This window comes from Sminthopsis crassicaudata, chromosome 4 (assembly GCF_048593235.1).
Source record: "Sminthopsis crassicaudata isolate SCR6 chromosome 4, ASM4859323v1, whole genome shotgun sequence".
NCBI classification, from domain to species: Eukaryota; Metazoa; Chordata; class Mammalia; order Dasyuromorphia; family Dasyuridae; genus Sminthopsis; species Sminthopsis crassicaudata.
This window is the reverse complement of record NC_133620.1, coordinates 30148514-30161779: the sequence shown is the minus strand read 5'-3', so window position 1 is coordinate 30161779 and position 13266 is coordinate 30148514. Positions and strand designations below refer to the sequence as shown.

General features: G+C 53.3%; 1 protein-coding gene across 7 annotated transcripts in view; it reads left to right on the top strand.

Annotated features, from left to right (window-relative positions):
• Positions 1–13266, top strand: part of ST3GAL3 (ST3 beta-galactoside alpha-2,3-sialyltransferase 3) — a 128428-nt gene that overhangs the window by 54104 nt on the left and 61058 nt on the right. For all 7 annotated transcript variants that reach the window (XM_074266157.1, XM_074266163.1, XM_074266160.1 and 4 more), the window contains one exon: positions 8343–8385. In XM_074266157.1, the coding sequence (XP_074122258.1) occupies positions 8343–8385 (43 nt within the window). The remainder of the gene's footprint in view (positions 1–8342; positions 8386–13266) is intronic.

The window sequence follows — 13266 nt, the reverse complement described above, 5'->3', positions numbered from 1 at the left end:
GATTAATTGGCCAAACTTTGTTATTTATTTCCAAGCCTAGAGACTGAGTGCAAGAGGCTCGACATCTTGCCAGGCTCCCCTTGGGCCTTCACTGACTGCCGACCCAGCCTGTGGCTGAGCCAGCCTGTGGGAGCCCAGGGGTTGGAGGACACACAGGATGGGATCTTTCCCAGTTCCTTGGTGCCCCTGGTGTTTCTAAGGAGGTGCTCCCTCCTCTCCAACGCAGCCTTTGTGTTCCATTGTTTTGTTCTGGAAGGGAGGAGGCCCAAGTCATCAGCCGCCTCTCTGTAGACACTTGCCGGTCCCTGGATCCCAAATGAAAGAAGGGCCCAGTGGGCCTGGGGGCCAAGATGTAAGATAGAGCTGGGGGGCCCCTTCCAGCAAGGGGGCCTGGAGCCAAACAGGAATCGGGCTTTTCTCTCTGTCCTGGGAAAAATCTCTAAGGCAAAGCTCCCATGGAGGGTGACATTGAAGGCATTGACAGGGTCCCCCCTAGAACAGGGCTGAAGGTGGAGTCCATCTGGGGAGCAGTCACCGAGGAAGGGGAGTTTCGAACAGATTTTTTTCCAAAAAAAAAAAAAAAAAGTTGGCAGGAACAAATACTGGGACCCATTACCCCTATTGCACTTGTCACACATCCGGCATTGGGCCAGTAGACATTTATTAAGTGCCTGCTGTAGGCTCAACACTGTGCTGAGTGCTGGAAACATCAGAAAAAAGCACCTTTCTGGCCCTGCCTTTGGGGAGCCCACAGGGTAAGGGGTTGCCTACCCCCAGGGAGGGCGATGGCCCTAAGGCTTCTGGGAGGAAGGGAAAGGTGGTTTGTGACATGTGGCTGTGCATCCCTCTCCACATCTCCTGAGTGAGCAGCCTTGCTCTTTCCAGCCTTGGCCACCACGGCTCTCTGGCAGGCCTGGGGCTGCCCCCATGCTCTTGGTGTGACCTGGGGGGTCGGCTCCCGGCAAGGGATCGTTGTAGAGAATCGTGGGCCATCCTTATGCCCTGCTCGGTGCGAGGATACGGCTCCACTGCCCAAGTGAGGAGGGGGAAGCCCCAGGGGAGCATGCTCAGACTCCTGGGGTCTTCAGGGCTCACACTCACCTTTGGGCCTTCCTCAGTTTTAGAAGTCACAGCCTGGGGCGGGGGGCTGGCCCAGAGCGGGGAGCGCTGGCCCATGTGGCGTCAGTCACTTATTAGCTGGGTGACCCTCGATCGCCTCAAAAGAAAGGAGACCCCGGCCCTTCAAGAGCCTGCTTGCTTTTTCTGGAAGGGAACCCAGACATCATCCATTCCCCTCATTTAACAGGTGAGCAATCAGTGACCCGGAACATTTTGTGGCCCCGAGGCCAGAAATATTGAAGGTGGGGGTCCAAGGCAGGTCCTCATTTCCAAGCCCCAGGACAGTCATCTCTTCACTGCCCCCCCACCAATTTTCTTCTTAGACAAGACACGTGGTTCTTGGAATCACTGCTTTGGGTGCTGTCCATCCCAGGCTTCCAGACCTCAGGCTCTGAGGGGAGGAGCTGCCTCTGTCAGAAGCCATGGCTGAGACGTCCTCCTTCCTGGAGCTCTGGGGAACCCCCAGCTCTGCTTTCTGGGCCAGGAAGACAAGACTCCTGTCACTGTGCCCGTCCCCGTGATGGCAGTAATTGGGAAGGAGGGCAGTGCCGGAGCACTGGGGCTGCACTCTTTCCCACACGCTTGAACTCTGTCCTAGCCCGTCCCATGCCTGTTCTCACTTCTGGACAGCTGTCTCTGTGTCTGTCTCAGTCTCTGTCTCAGTCTGCCTCTCTGTCCCTGTGTCTCTCTATCTCTGTCTCTCTCAGTGCCATTACTGGCTGGTCTCTCTGCCGTCCAGCCCCAGCAGAAGCTGGATGGCCCCTGGTCAGAAGCAGGGGGAATCCCTGTAGTTCTTCGCCAGCCTCAGCACAGTAGCTGTTGTGCAGCGATGGAGTTCAAATGTGACCTCAGGCCCTCACCTAACTGGGTGACCTGAGCACGCCACTTAACCCAGGTTGTCTTGTTTCTTCAAGCACAAGATGGGAGGAATGACGGCGCCTACCTCCCGGGGGATCGGAGAGCCAGTGAGATCCTCTTTGTCCAGGGCTTAGAGCAGGCCCTGAATGCTCGCTCCCTCCTCTCCCCGCCTTGCACTTCCTCCGCTCTGTGGGGTTCATCTTATCACACAGCCCAAATCCAATTTTTCAAGTCCCTTCCAGCATTCCCCTCATCCTGCGGCTCAGTGACCTGTCAGAAAAGGAAGCGCGGCCGGGCCGCGAGGCCCGTCCTCCAGGGAGCGGCCAGGCGCTTGCCAGTCACTGCCGCCTTTTCAAAGCTTTCCCAAGCATCTTTTAGTAAGGGAGCCCAACGTTTCCCAGAAACCAGAGTCAAGCTCTTTGGACTCTGCTTTGTTAGTTTCTACAAGATTGGGATCACCCCCTCCCTGTCCTGTGGAGCTCTTCCCTTCTCCTCCATCACCTTTAAAGGGTCACTTGGAATGGAGCAACGGTGGAACCCGCTTTTTCTCTCCTGGAATATCACTCATCAGCCGTTATCCCCAGCCAGTTACTAGGGACCCCCTTCTGGCCAAGCGCAGGGTCAGGCTGGGGAGAAGAGAAGATGAGAATCCCCTGGTCCTCCAGGAGCTCAGGGACCTCACAGGGAGGTCACATAAGCGATCTGTAGGTGCACACAAGGAGTGTGTGTGTGTGTGTGTGTGTGTGTGTGTGTGTGTGTGTGTGTGTGTATGTGTGTGAGTGTGTGTGTCCCACATATGCTGGTTTAGGGACAGAAAGGCCAGGACACACTTGCTATAGAAGGCATCTGTTGAATTGGACCTTAAGGGAAGTCAAGAGCCAGAAGAGAGGACGGAGAAGGTTCTGGGGCAGGGGGACCAGTCGGGAAAAGCCCTTGAAGCTGGGAGATGGAGGGGCTTATTCAAGGAGCAGCCAGCACCGCTGGCCGGTGTCGCTACCCCAGAGCAATAAGAAGGCTGGGAAGGTGCCGTCAGGCAGGCTAGGAAGGTCTTGCAGGCTCAGGAAATGACCAGGAGCCGCCGAGTTTGTTGAGTGGGGGTGGCAAGGTGAGACGATCAGTTGGACATCTGAGTAGAGGATGATTTGGCTTTTGGAGAGACTGAGGACGGGCAGGCCTTCCCCTGCCATGGCAGCTACCGCAGTGGTACAGGCGGAGGTGATGAAGGCTTGCACTAAGGGGGTGACCCATCAGAAGAGAGAAGGGTAAAGGCCTTGACAACAGATTGGATGGGGGGGCAGAGAAGAGATGGGGAGGAATCCAGGATGACAAGGATACTGGAAAGAGGAGCAGGAGTGAGCTCAGGTACCTTTGGGAACCTCCATTGCCCCCAAGTCGCACCAGTGGGGAGCCCAGGGTTCTAGTCCTTTCTCTTATGTCCTCCAGCTTTGTCCTTCCCTCACCTGAGTGTCTTATTTGTCAAATGCTGATGGTGATATTTGTAGTATTTCCACCAGAGAAGTGGCAGGACTCAATGGGTTGCAGGCCTGTGGGCTCTCCGAAGCCCTGGCACCTTGTAGTGGTGACCAGCAGGATAGCCAGGATCCTTGCTTGTCAATACATGTCTGACCCTTGAACATGTCCAGGAAGACTGGCAAGCTGGGCAGCATCTGGAGGAGGGGGACCGGGCTGGGGAAGGGTGTTGGGGCCCAAAGAGCTGAGGTTATTTAGCCTCCAGAAGGGAAAGCTCAGGGGTCCCGTACTCTCTGGTTCAGGTATCTGAGGGGCTGTTGGGAGAGGAGGGACACGCTTTTTGCTGCTCAGAGGGGAGGGATGTGTCCAGTGCAAAAGCAGGTGCTAGAAGGAAGCCTCAGAAAGGCCAACGGAAGCTTCTGGTCAGGAAGAGCTCCCTAACAGTGAGAGCCATCCAGAATGGAAGGGCCTCCTGGGGTGATGGGCCCGCCTTCCTCTGGGGTCTCCTGAGAAAGCGGAAGCGTGATCTGCCATCAGTGAGATACCGCAGGGTGAGGGCCCTACGAGCCCTGGCCTCCAACCTGGGAAGAGGGTCTTGCAGTCCTTCCCCGAGGCTTGGGGCTGAAGTGCGCCTGCTGGGAGCCACCCAGCCATGAGGTTCAGCCTGGCCCGAGACTCTCGGGCACCCTAGTGCTGGACTGAGGGAAGGCCACAGGTAATGAGGCTGGCATGGCCAGTCCCCACCCCCTCGACCTGTCTGCACCGAGCCAGGCCCTTCCCTCGGGATAGTCCCAGGCTCTGCAGCCAAAGACTAAACAGTCCATCCCTGCCCATCAGCCCGACTGCTTTAGCTCCCCACCAGGGCCTGCAGGGGGACTTGTGCAGAGCATGTAGTGCTTGGCTGGGGAGGCCTTGGCTGTGGGCCTGGGAGGCTCCTGCCTCTGCTGCCCACCAGGGGCTCCTCCGAGGAGTGCGCTGTGTTCCCCAGCTGATGTCAGGGGACCCAGACACTCTGCGCTTGCCCAGGGTTCTTTTGCACGGTCACGTCCTGGAAAGAGCATCTCTGTTCACTGGGTCCTACTCCTGGCTGCCCCGGGCAGTCTGACCTCTTCTGGTCTCCCACAGCCCCTCCCTGCCCGGCTCGGTCTCTTCCTGCTCATCCTCCTCCCTTTGCTCTGGACCCCAGCTGTCCCCCCACTGCTCTCTGACCCCTCCTCATCCTCACCCTTCACCTGACCACTGGCCTCAAGCCTAAGTTCCCCTGTGGGCCGGCTCCCCGGTGACCTCGGCCCCTCCTGTGGATTCAGCCGCCATTTCCCCACTCACTATTTCTTGAGCTGTAGATGAACTGTGACGTAGCTCCTGAGCATGTGGACGTCTCACTCATGAGGATCAAACGAGGGAATATCGGTGGGATGCCCGGCACACGGTGGTCGCCTTATCAGTGTTTGTTCCTTCCACTGAGTGCCCCACGGTCATCTCAAAGGCACCCCATCCTAGGCAGAACGCGCTGGATTCCCCCCTTGTTCCCAAGGCATCTCAGGCCCTCGTCCCTCCTCTCCTGGCCCTGCGCAGCCATCCTCAGGCTTCTTAAAGCACAGACCTAATCATGATGCTTCTCTTCAGAAACCTCCAGAGGCTCCCTCTGGCCTCTAGGACAAAGTTGGGCCTTCAAGGCCCTCCCACCTCCCTTTCCAGGCCAATCTCAGGGCACACTTTTCCATGGGCCCAGGAGCTCATCTTCTGCCCTCCCTGTTCCTAGAACCCGGAGCTCCTCTCACAGGCCCAGCCCAGCTGCCACATCCTCCAAGGGAGCCTTTGTGGTCTCTCTCTCTGCCTCTGACATTGTTCAAAGAGTTCTGAAATTCTGTGTGGGTGCTTAGTTTTTACTTCCTTGTGGACACTGCACGTGGAGGGAGAAGTGTTGTCCCAGCTCCCAAATTTACCAGCTGGGAGAGCGGGGATCTCAAAATCTGGGACACGTAGGCAAAGACCTTCCTCCTCTAAGTCTGAGACATAGGGATGTTGACCCCCCCCCTAAATTTGGATCCCTATAAATCCCTCCCTATAAATCTGAAATACAGGGACATCAACCCTCTTCCCCTAAGCTTGGGACACAGAGACATTACCCCCTCTCCCCCCCTAACTCTAGTGCAGGGGCTTTGCTCCAGGCCCTGTCTCACTGTATGGTCCTGGAGGACAGGGGCCCACTCATTTTTCCTCACTTGCCCAGCACATCCCATGGTGCCTGGCACCCAGCAGGTGCCCTCCCAGGGACGTTGCCTCACACACCTGCCAGTTTATGGCCTGCTGGTGACTGTGGCCCCCAGGAGGGGAAGGTGAGAAGGAAGATGCTGAGCCTAAGAGGAGTGAGGCCCTGGGAGGCCGGAGTCAGTCCGTGGCTGGCACGCAAGGGCAGGGCTGAGTGGGAGCCAGAAACCGCCTGTGGGGGGATGCTGGCCCACATACTCCACATACCTGCCTCTGGGCCAGGCTGGAGGAGAGACGGAGGAGAGCAGGCTGCTAAGGGAGGCCCTGGGCTGGAGCTCTGCAGGACTTTAGTGCCCCAGGCCGAGGGCAGGAGCCTCAGGGACCGCTGTAGGCCAGGCTACATCTGGGAGACTTCCTGCCCTCAGAGAGCTGCTCTCCTGCCTCTGTGGCTATCTTCATTCAAGCCACTGGAATAAACGCTGGACATCCCAGAGTCCTGCGGCATGATGCTGGAACCCGGCCTCCTGGGGCACTTGCCCCGTGCTCCTCGGGTCGGGCTCGTGTGGCTGCTTCTGATTCCATGAGACTTGGTTGTGTTCCATCCCTGATTTTCCCCATATTGCCAGCTGTGCCCTCGGCCTTCCAGAGCTGCTCTGGGGGCCTGTTGGGTCGGAGAGTGACCCTGGGAGCTGCCCTTGGCCTGGAAATGCCAGCTCCCGTGGCTCCTCATGGTTTGTACCATGACAAGTGCTGTCCCAGCAGAGGGAGATTGGTTCAGGTGGTTTCATTCCCATTGCATAGACAGCAGTTAAGTCGTTTGCCCCAAGTCAGTGTTTGCCAGGCTCTTGGAGGCAGGAAGTGGCCCGGAAGGCTCTTTTTTAGAACAGGAGGCGCCCCAGATGCCGGACAGCCAGCCTCTTTCCCAGCCCCCTCATCCTAAGGCTTCCCTACTCCTCAGCACTGGCCTGGCCTTCCAACCCCAGGTCCCTCAGGACTCAGGCAGCCTCCTCCTGAGAGCTGACCCCAGGCAGTCTTTGGTGTCATGGAGCCCAAGAGCAGGAAGGGGGGGACCCAAGGAATCCTCTTTGCAGCCCCCCCCCACTAACAGCCCACGGCCTTCTGAGGACTGTGGCAGCTCCAGGGCCGCCGTGGGCCCGGCACCTCCATGGCTGCCTGGGCCTCAGCTTGTGCTGTGCAGGGGGAGGTAATGGGCCCCCTGGGCTGTGGTGTGGGTCTCTCGGGCTCCAGGGAGGAGGGAGGCCCCCGGGCAGTGACATCCTTAGCTCCTGCGTATTGTCAGCGAGGCCGGACAGGGAGGGATGAGAGGGAGGGGAGGCCCCCTTAGGCTGCTGAGAAGTGACAGTTTGCAGGATTGCCTGTGCAGGAGCCAGAGAGCTCTGCCTGGGGAAGCCCCCAAATGGGAGAGGTCAGCCCCGTCCCTGCTCTTTCCACCAGAAGACGATCTCCAGGCCCCTGGGCCTTGATGGGGAAAGATAGATGGGAGATGGGAACCTCCCAGGCGAGGGCAGGAAAGCGCCTGCAACAGAGGCCCGCAGAGAGGATGCAGCCTTGAGGGTTTCTGATGAGGGCTTATTGGGGGGAGGGGCCTGCTGGTAAATGTTTTCCCCAAAAAGACCTGTGCGTTTAAACCACAGTGTCCCCATTTTCTCCATCTTGACTCCCCAGGTCAGTCCCTGGGCTGTAGGTTTGCTGATTTCTGAGGTCAGCGTTCAGGCTGAACATTTAACAATCAGCTCTTTCAGCTGACTCCTAGCCCAGCCCTGACTAACTGACCGGCATCGATTCAGAGCTTCCTGGGGGCTGACCTCTGGGGAAGTCACAAAGTAAAGCAGAAACTATCTGCCTTTGGGATGCTCACAGTCTCATGAGGGAGATGGACTTAGGGTTCACGAGACTTCCTAGAACCCGCCCTGTGCTGCCTGTCTGCAGGAGGCCGGGAGCCCCTAGAAACATGGCCCGGTCAGGCAGGAGCCAGAGGGGATTCGGGCAGCTGGAGGACTGAAGGGAGGGGATCATGGCCGGTGGGTGGGTCAGCCTTTGCTTGGAGATCTCAAGGAGAGAGAGCCTCCCATTCCTGTTGCAGCCCCCCTCGGGCTTGGAAACATCCTGCCTGCCTCTGTGCAGCTCCCCCTCCTGCTTTGGGGGCCCTGCAGAATAAGACTGAGCCCCCTTCCCTACGAAAGTCAGACATACTTGAACCTGGCTCCCATGGGCCATGGGGATGGAGCCTTCCCCAGGCCCAGCTTGTTTCTGCTGCTCTCCAGACCCTTGACTGGCCTGTTTCTCTCCTCTGCATGGTCCTGTCTGTCAGTGCACTTTGCCCCACCCAGGCCAGAGCACAAAGGCATCTTCACCTCCCTATTCCGGAAAGCTCTGCTCAAGGGAATGTTTTCTGGCTCACACTTGAGTTTTGGTCCACTGAGGGCACTAGATCCCTTTCAGATAAATCACCATCACCCTTTGCTTGTGAATCGCACCTGTCTGGCTTAGATGATGCTTGGTGACACCCTGGGGCTGGTGAGGTGATGAGCCAGCTTCTCACGGTTCTTCTAAGCTGAGTCTAGGAGGGTGGGCCGGACTGAGCAGAGCCCTCTGCCCCTGGGACTGGGCCCTGCTCTTCAGTCTCAGGCCTGTGACATTTCTGTCTCTGCTTTGTTTTTCAGAGTATGATCGACTGGGTTTTCTCCTGAAACTGGATTCAAAACTGTAAGTAATTGAAGGTGGAGGGTTTTGCAGGTGGGATATGGAGGGGAAGCTCTCAGTATCTCAGAGGCCCGGCTTTGGCCTTGTGGAGGAGGGAGGAGAAGGCTGCAGACCTTAGCAAACATCTCTCCATGCTGTTACCTTCGGGGCCCAGGGAAGCACAGGGTCCCCTGCCGGGGCACAGTGCCCCTGGGATTGCTGCTCGCTTCCAGCATCCTGCTGACTCTAACTCGGCTGCCCCGGCCTCTTCAGGCCTTCTTTACTTGCCATAACCACAGTAGGGAGGGAGTGCGGGGGGGGGGGGGGGGGGGGAAAGGCCTTGCTCCGTGGCCACTTACACGAATGGCCTGTGGGCTCACAGATAGCCTGATATCTTCAGGCTCCAGGTGGTCTTTCGTATTGCTGCCAGACTGATCTTGATGTTTAGTGCTTTCTCCCTGGGTGAATCCTCCAGGCTCCAAATGCTTTGGGGGTCTGTGTACCTTAAAACTGTGGTTCACAAGCCTCCCCTCCCCCCAGTGGGTTTCCCTTTTCTAGTTATCTAACAGACATTTAATGAACCACAGTAAGAAAAGCAATAGGAAAAGATTTCTTTCACACAGCCCACTTGGGGGCTTTCAAAAAGACTTGTTTTCTTAGAGTGTTGGCTTTTTCATCTGGCTGCCTGGAAAGTCTCGAGCTCTTGTACCAGATTCTTAATAAAAGGAGGGTCCCTCAAATAGTTAATTTCCACAGGCTCAGTCTTTTCTTTAGACCAACTTTCCAGTTGCTGGGTTTGGGTCTCCTTAGGCTACCCCACTAGTTCATGCTGATCACTCCATGTCCTTCCCAATTTAATCTCTAAAAACTAAATTATAAACCCTGTAGGTGATGGTGATTGGCCAAATAACTACCGGATAGTTCCAGGGTTCAGAGATCCCCAGTTTTATAACCCTGGGTTGCTTCTAATGTCTATGATTTACATAGAGAGGGGCCAGGAAAAAAAATCATATCCCGAGGCATGCTGGATAAAGCACAGGTCACAGGCCCTCCCTGTCAGACATTCTCTTGGTTCCTGCTCTGTGCTTCTTCCACCTAGATGACCTCCAAGGAATAAAGGGCCAGCTTCCTCCCCAAGTGCCTCTCCCCAAGGAACTAAATTGTACCAGAAGGAATATCAGTTATGGAAACTTCTGTACGTGGGGCAGGGTCTAGGCAAAGTTGATGCTTGGGACACAAAAGCAAGATTCTTCTCGCCCCACTTTCCCCCATCTGCTCTGCTCCCCTCTCCCAGTAGGTCAGGAGTGTCCTTCTCCTGTTCCACTCTGGGCCCTCTCCCCCAGGAAGCCCACCCTATCTTGCAGCCCTCCCCCACAGGAGCACACCTAGAACTTGTTGGCTGGCTGACCTTTTCCATTTTCTAGCTGTGTGAGTCTGTGCCCTCTGTAGCTGGACTGCAGACTCCTTGAGGGCAGGTCCTCAGCGCCACATGAGGCGCTTACTGTATGTGGTGGTCCTGCTGCAGTCCCTGGGGGCTCAATAAGGGTGGCCCTTCCTTAAATCAGGAGAGAGCTCACAAAATGCTGGGGTCAGCAAAGAGCCCTCCTTGCTGCCCTCCCGGGGGAGGGGCTGTGGTCAGGGCTGAGACCCACTTGGATCCTGCCCTCCTCCTTCTGCTGCTTCTCAAGGTCTGGTTTGCCCAGCCTTGACTTTAGAGCTGTTTTTAGCTTTGCCCTTTCCCACATACCCCAGCCTAGAACCCCAGGCCAGTTTTTACCTTCCCCAGGGACTCCCATCCGTCCTGAGGCCAGGTGCAGAAGTGTGGGAGAATTGGAAGGAGCTGCATTTGTTAACAACTCAGTTGATCACATACTCTCAGGTTCCTTCTGTATAGCCAGCCATTACTGCACTCAGAAGAGGGTTTTTATAAAGATTTATAATTTATAAATTTATAGATTTATAAATTTATATTTATATAAATTTGTAAAGATTGAAAAGAAAAATGTAAGCTTCTTCTCTGGGGACCTTACACTGTACTGGGAGAATAGTGTACAACAGATAAATGAGCATAGCTGGAGAGAAGGCCAGGAACAACTGGGGGTGCTCTGAGACCGCTCCCTTTGGGGGTCATGTGGAGCTGAGCCTCGAAGGAAACAAATCTTTGTGGGGTTTTTTGGTTTTGTTGTTAAAGGAAAAGCCATCAGCAACTTCCCCCTGTCTCTTCCTTCCATACTTATATTTCCATCCACTTTGTCATCAAAGCTTGGCACTTGATGCCCTCTTAATTGTTCTATTAGAATTGACATCATAATTCGTGTTTCTCCCTTCAATCTCTCTTATATGCCGCCGTCAAAGTAATTTTCCTAAAGTGTAGTCTAACAATGTTGTTTCCCTTCTCAGTAAACCTGTAGGCTCCTAGTTACTTCTAAGATCAGATTAAAAACTACTCGGTTTCACATTTGTCTTCATGTCTCTGGGACCACTTATTTTGCCTTATTGAAAACATCCATCAGTGCTTACTTCATTAAGGGACTGATGTTGACATAATTTACCTTCTACTTAAATGTCTGATCAATAATTTAGATGGGTCTTCCAAACTTAGACCTTCTTGTTCCTGGCAGTAAACACCAGAAATTTGTTCCAGGGGGCATTTTGAGCTCAACATCACCTCACCCTGACAACTGTCCTTGAAACATTTAGGCGAAGTTTCAAGGTCTAACTTGTGTTCTTCTGTCTTTAAGGAGAGAGATCATTCAGTTGTATAAAGATAATTGTCTCTGCCATTAAATGGGTATTTCCTGTGTGGGGCTGATTTACATAAATCTGAACCTGTTCTTTCCCTGGCGGATATCTTGATAAGAAGATAAAATAACTAGGCCGGGAGGACTCTTGCCCTGATTTAGTAAATGAGGAAAGCAAAACAAGCCATGAGTCAGGGAGAAAGCTCACCTCCAAAATGGACGTCAGGGTAAAGATGTTTCTCAAACTATGTATCCTCACTCTTGTGACTTCATGAACTCACAGAGTGCCTCCATCATATGAATCATGACAGGACATTCTACATAGGGGTATGGAGGGCAGGAAGGGAAGGGAGAACAGTCGTTTATTATGCATCTGGTGAGTGCCAAGTACGGTGTTGTGGACTTTACAAATACCTGCTTCAAAACATGGGTGAGAAGACCTTGAGCGTGCTGTGCTTTATTCCTTGTTATTTATTATTTTTCATTACTTACATGATTTTTATGAAATATTAAATGATTTATCACCATTCAAAAAAAGGAAAGGACATCAATAATTTTATTGATAACAAAAGCCAAAAGAGAAATCAATCAGAATTACTGCCCAGAAAATACCAGAACCATCATTACATGGAACCTTCAATCCCCATTTCCTATATTCTGTCTTCTCTCTTTCCTCCTCTTTTGTCCCCAACCTGCTGAGAAGGCAAGAAAAGCAAAACAGGTTGGACACTGGTATAATCAAACGAGATGCTTTCCTGCCTTGGCCATGGCTGGTGAATGTCTCTTTCCTCTCTTCCCCTAAAGGTGTACCTTAGCTCTCTAACTGGAGGTGGACAGCATGTTTTGAAGGGAATCCTCCAGAATCACGCTTTCTCCTTGTGCTAATCAGAGTTCTTTTCTAATTTTATTTTTGAGCTTTTTAACATTCAAAACATGCATAGATAGTTTCCAACATTTACCCTTGCAAAACCTTGTGTTTCAGTTTTTTTCTCCCACCCCTTTCCTTAGACAGCAAGCAATCCAATATATGTTAAACACGTGCGATTCTTCTGTATATATTTCCACATTCATCATGCTGCACAAGAAAAATTAGATCAAAAAGGAAAACAATGAGAAAAAAAACCAAATTAAGCAAACAACAAAAAGGGTGAAAATCCTATGTTGTGGTCCACACTCAGTTCCCACAGTCCTCTCTCTGCGTGTAGATGGCTCTCTCCATCACAAGATCATTGGAACTGAATCATCTCATTGTTGAAAAGAGCCAGGTCCATCAGAACTGATCATTGTATAATCTTGCTGTTGCTTTATACAATGTTCGCCTGCTTCTGCTCACTTTTCTCTTATCAGTTCATACTGGTCTTCCCAGGTTTCTCTGAAACCGTCTCCTGGAACTTTGTTGGGCACTAGGAATAGAAAGACTAAACTGAAAATACCCTCTGATCTCAGGAAACTGCCTTTCTCTGGGTCAGCTCTCCACGTGGACCGTGCTAGTCTAATGCTGTTTTTGGCAAATTTCTTTCTAGTTTTCCTCATGGCTTTCCTGCCTCCAGGCCTTTGCTCATACTGTGCCCTATACTTGAAAGGTCTTTCTTCCCTCCCTGCTCTCCCAACAACCAAACAGAAAAACCCCAAACCAGTGGCCAGTCCAAGGATTATCTCTGCCTGATGGCCTTCTTTTCTTCCCTAGTATCTCTTTCTTCTGAGGAGTCAGGAGGGGCCTTCAGGGGTAGCCTAAGAGCTCTCTATCTGGTGACCCCTCCCTCCCCCAATATAGTCCCCTGAGGATCAGGCAGCTTCCAGACTCATTTCAAGCGTCTTTAATGAAGCCCAGAGAAAATGCAATGTTCCTCACTCCCTCCTCCAGGGAAGGCTCAGTTTGCCATCATGGAGCAGAGGAAATGACTTTTGGGGAATTCTCTGGGACATTATATGACCAACTTAATAAGCATTTCATTTAACTCAATCAGCAAGCCTTTGTTTACTGAGTTGTAAACCCTTAATCTGCATTAGACACTGGGGATGCAAGCAAGGCCTGCTCTGGGGAGCCTTCCTTCTAATGGAGAGAGGGACAAGCGCTAGCTACCACCAGGATCCCATCCCAAGAACATGGGAGCTGTTCTCAGAGGGGAAGAGTTTTACCCGTTGGAGACTGGACCTGCCTCTA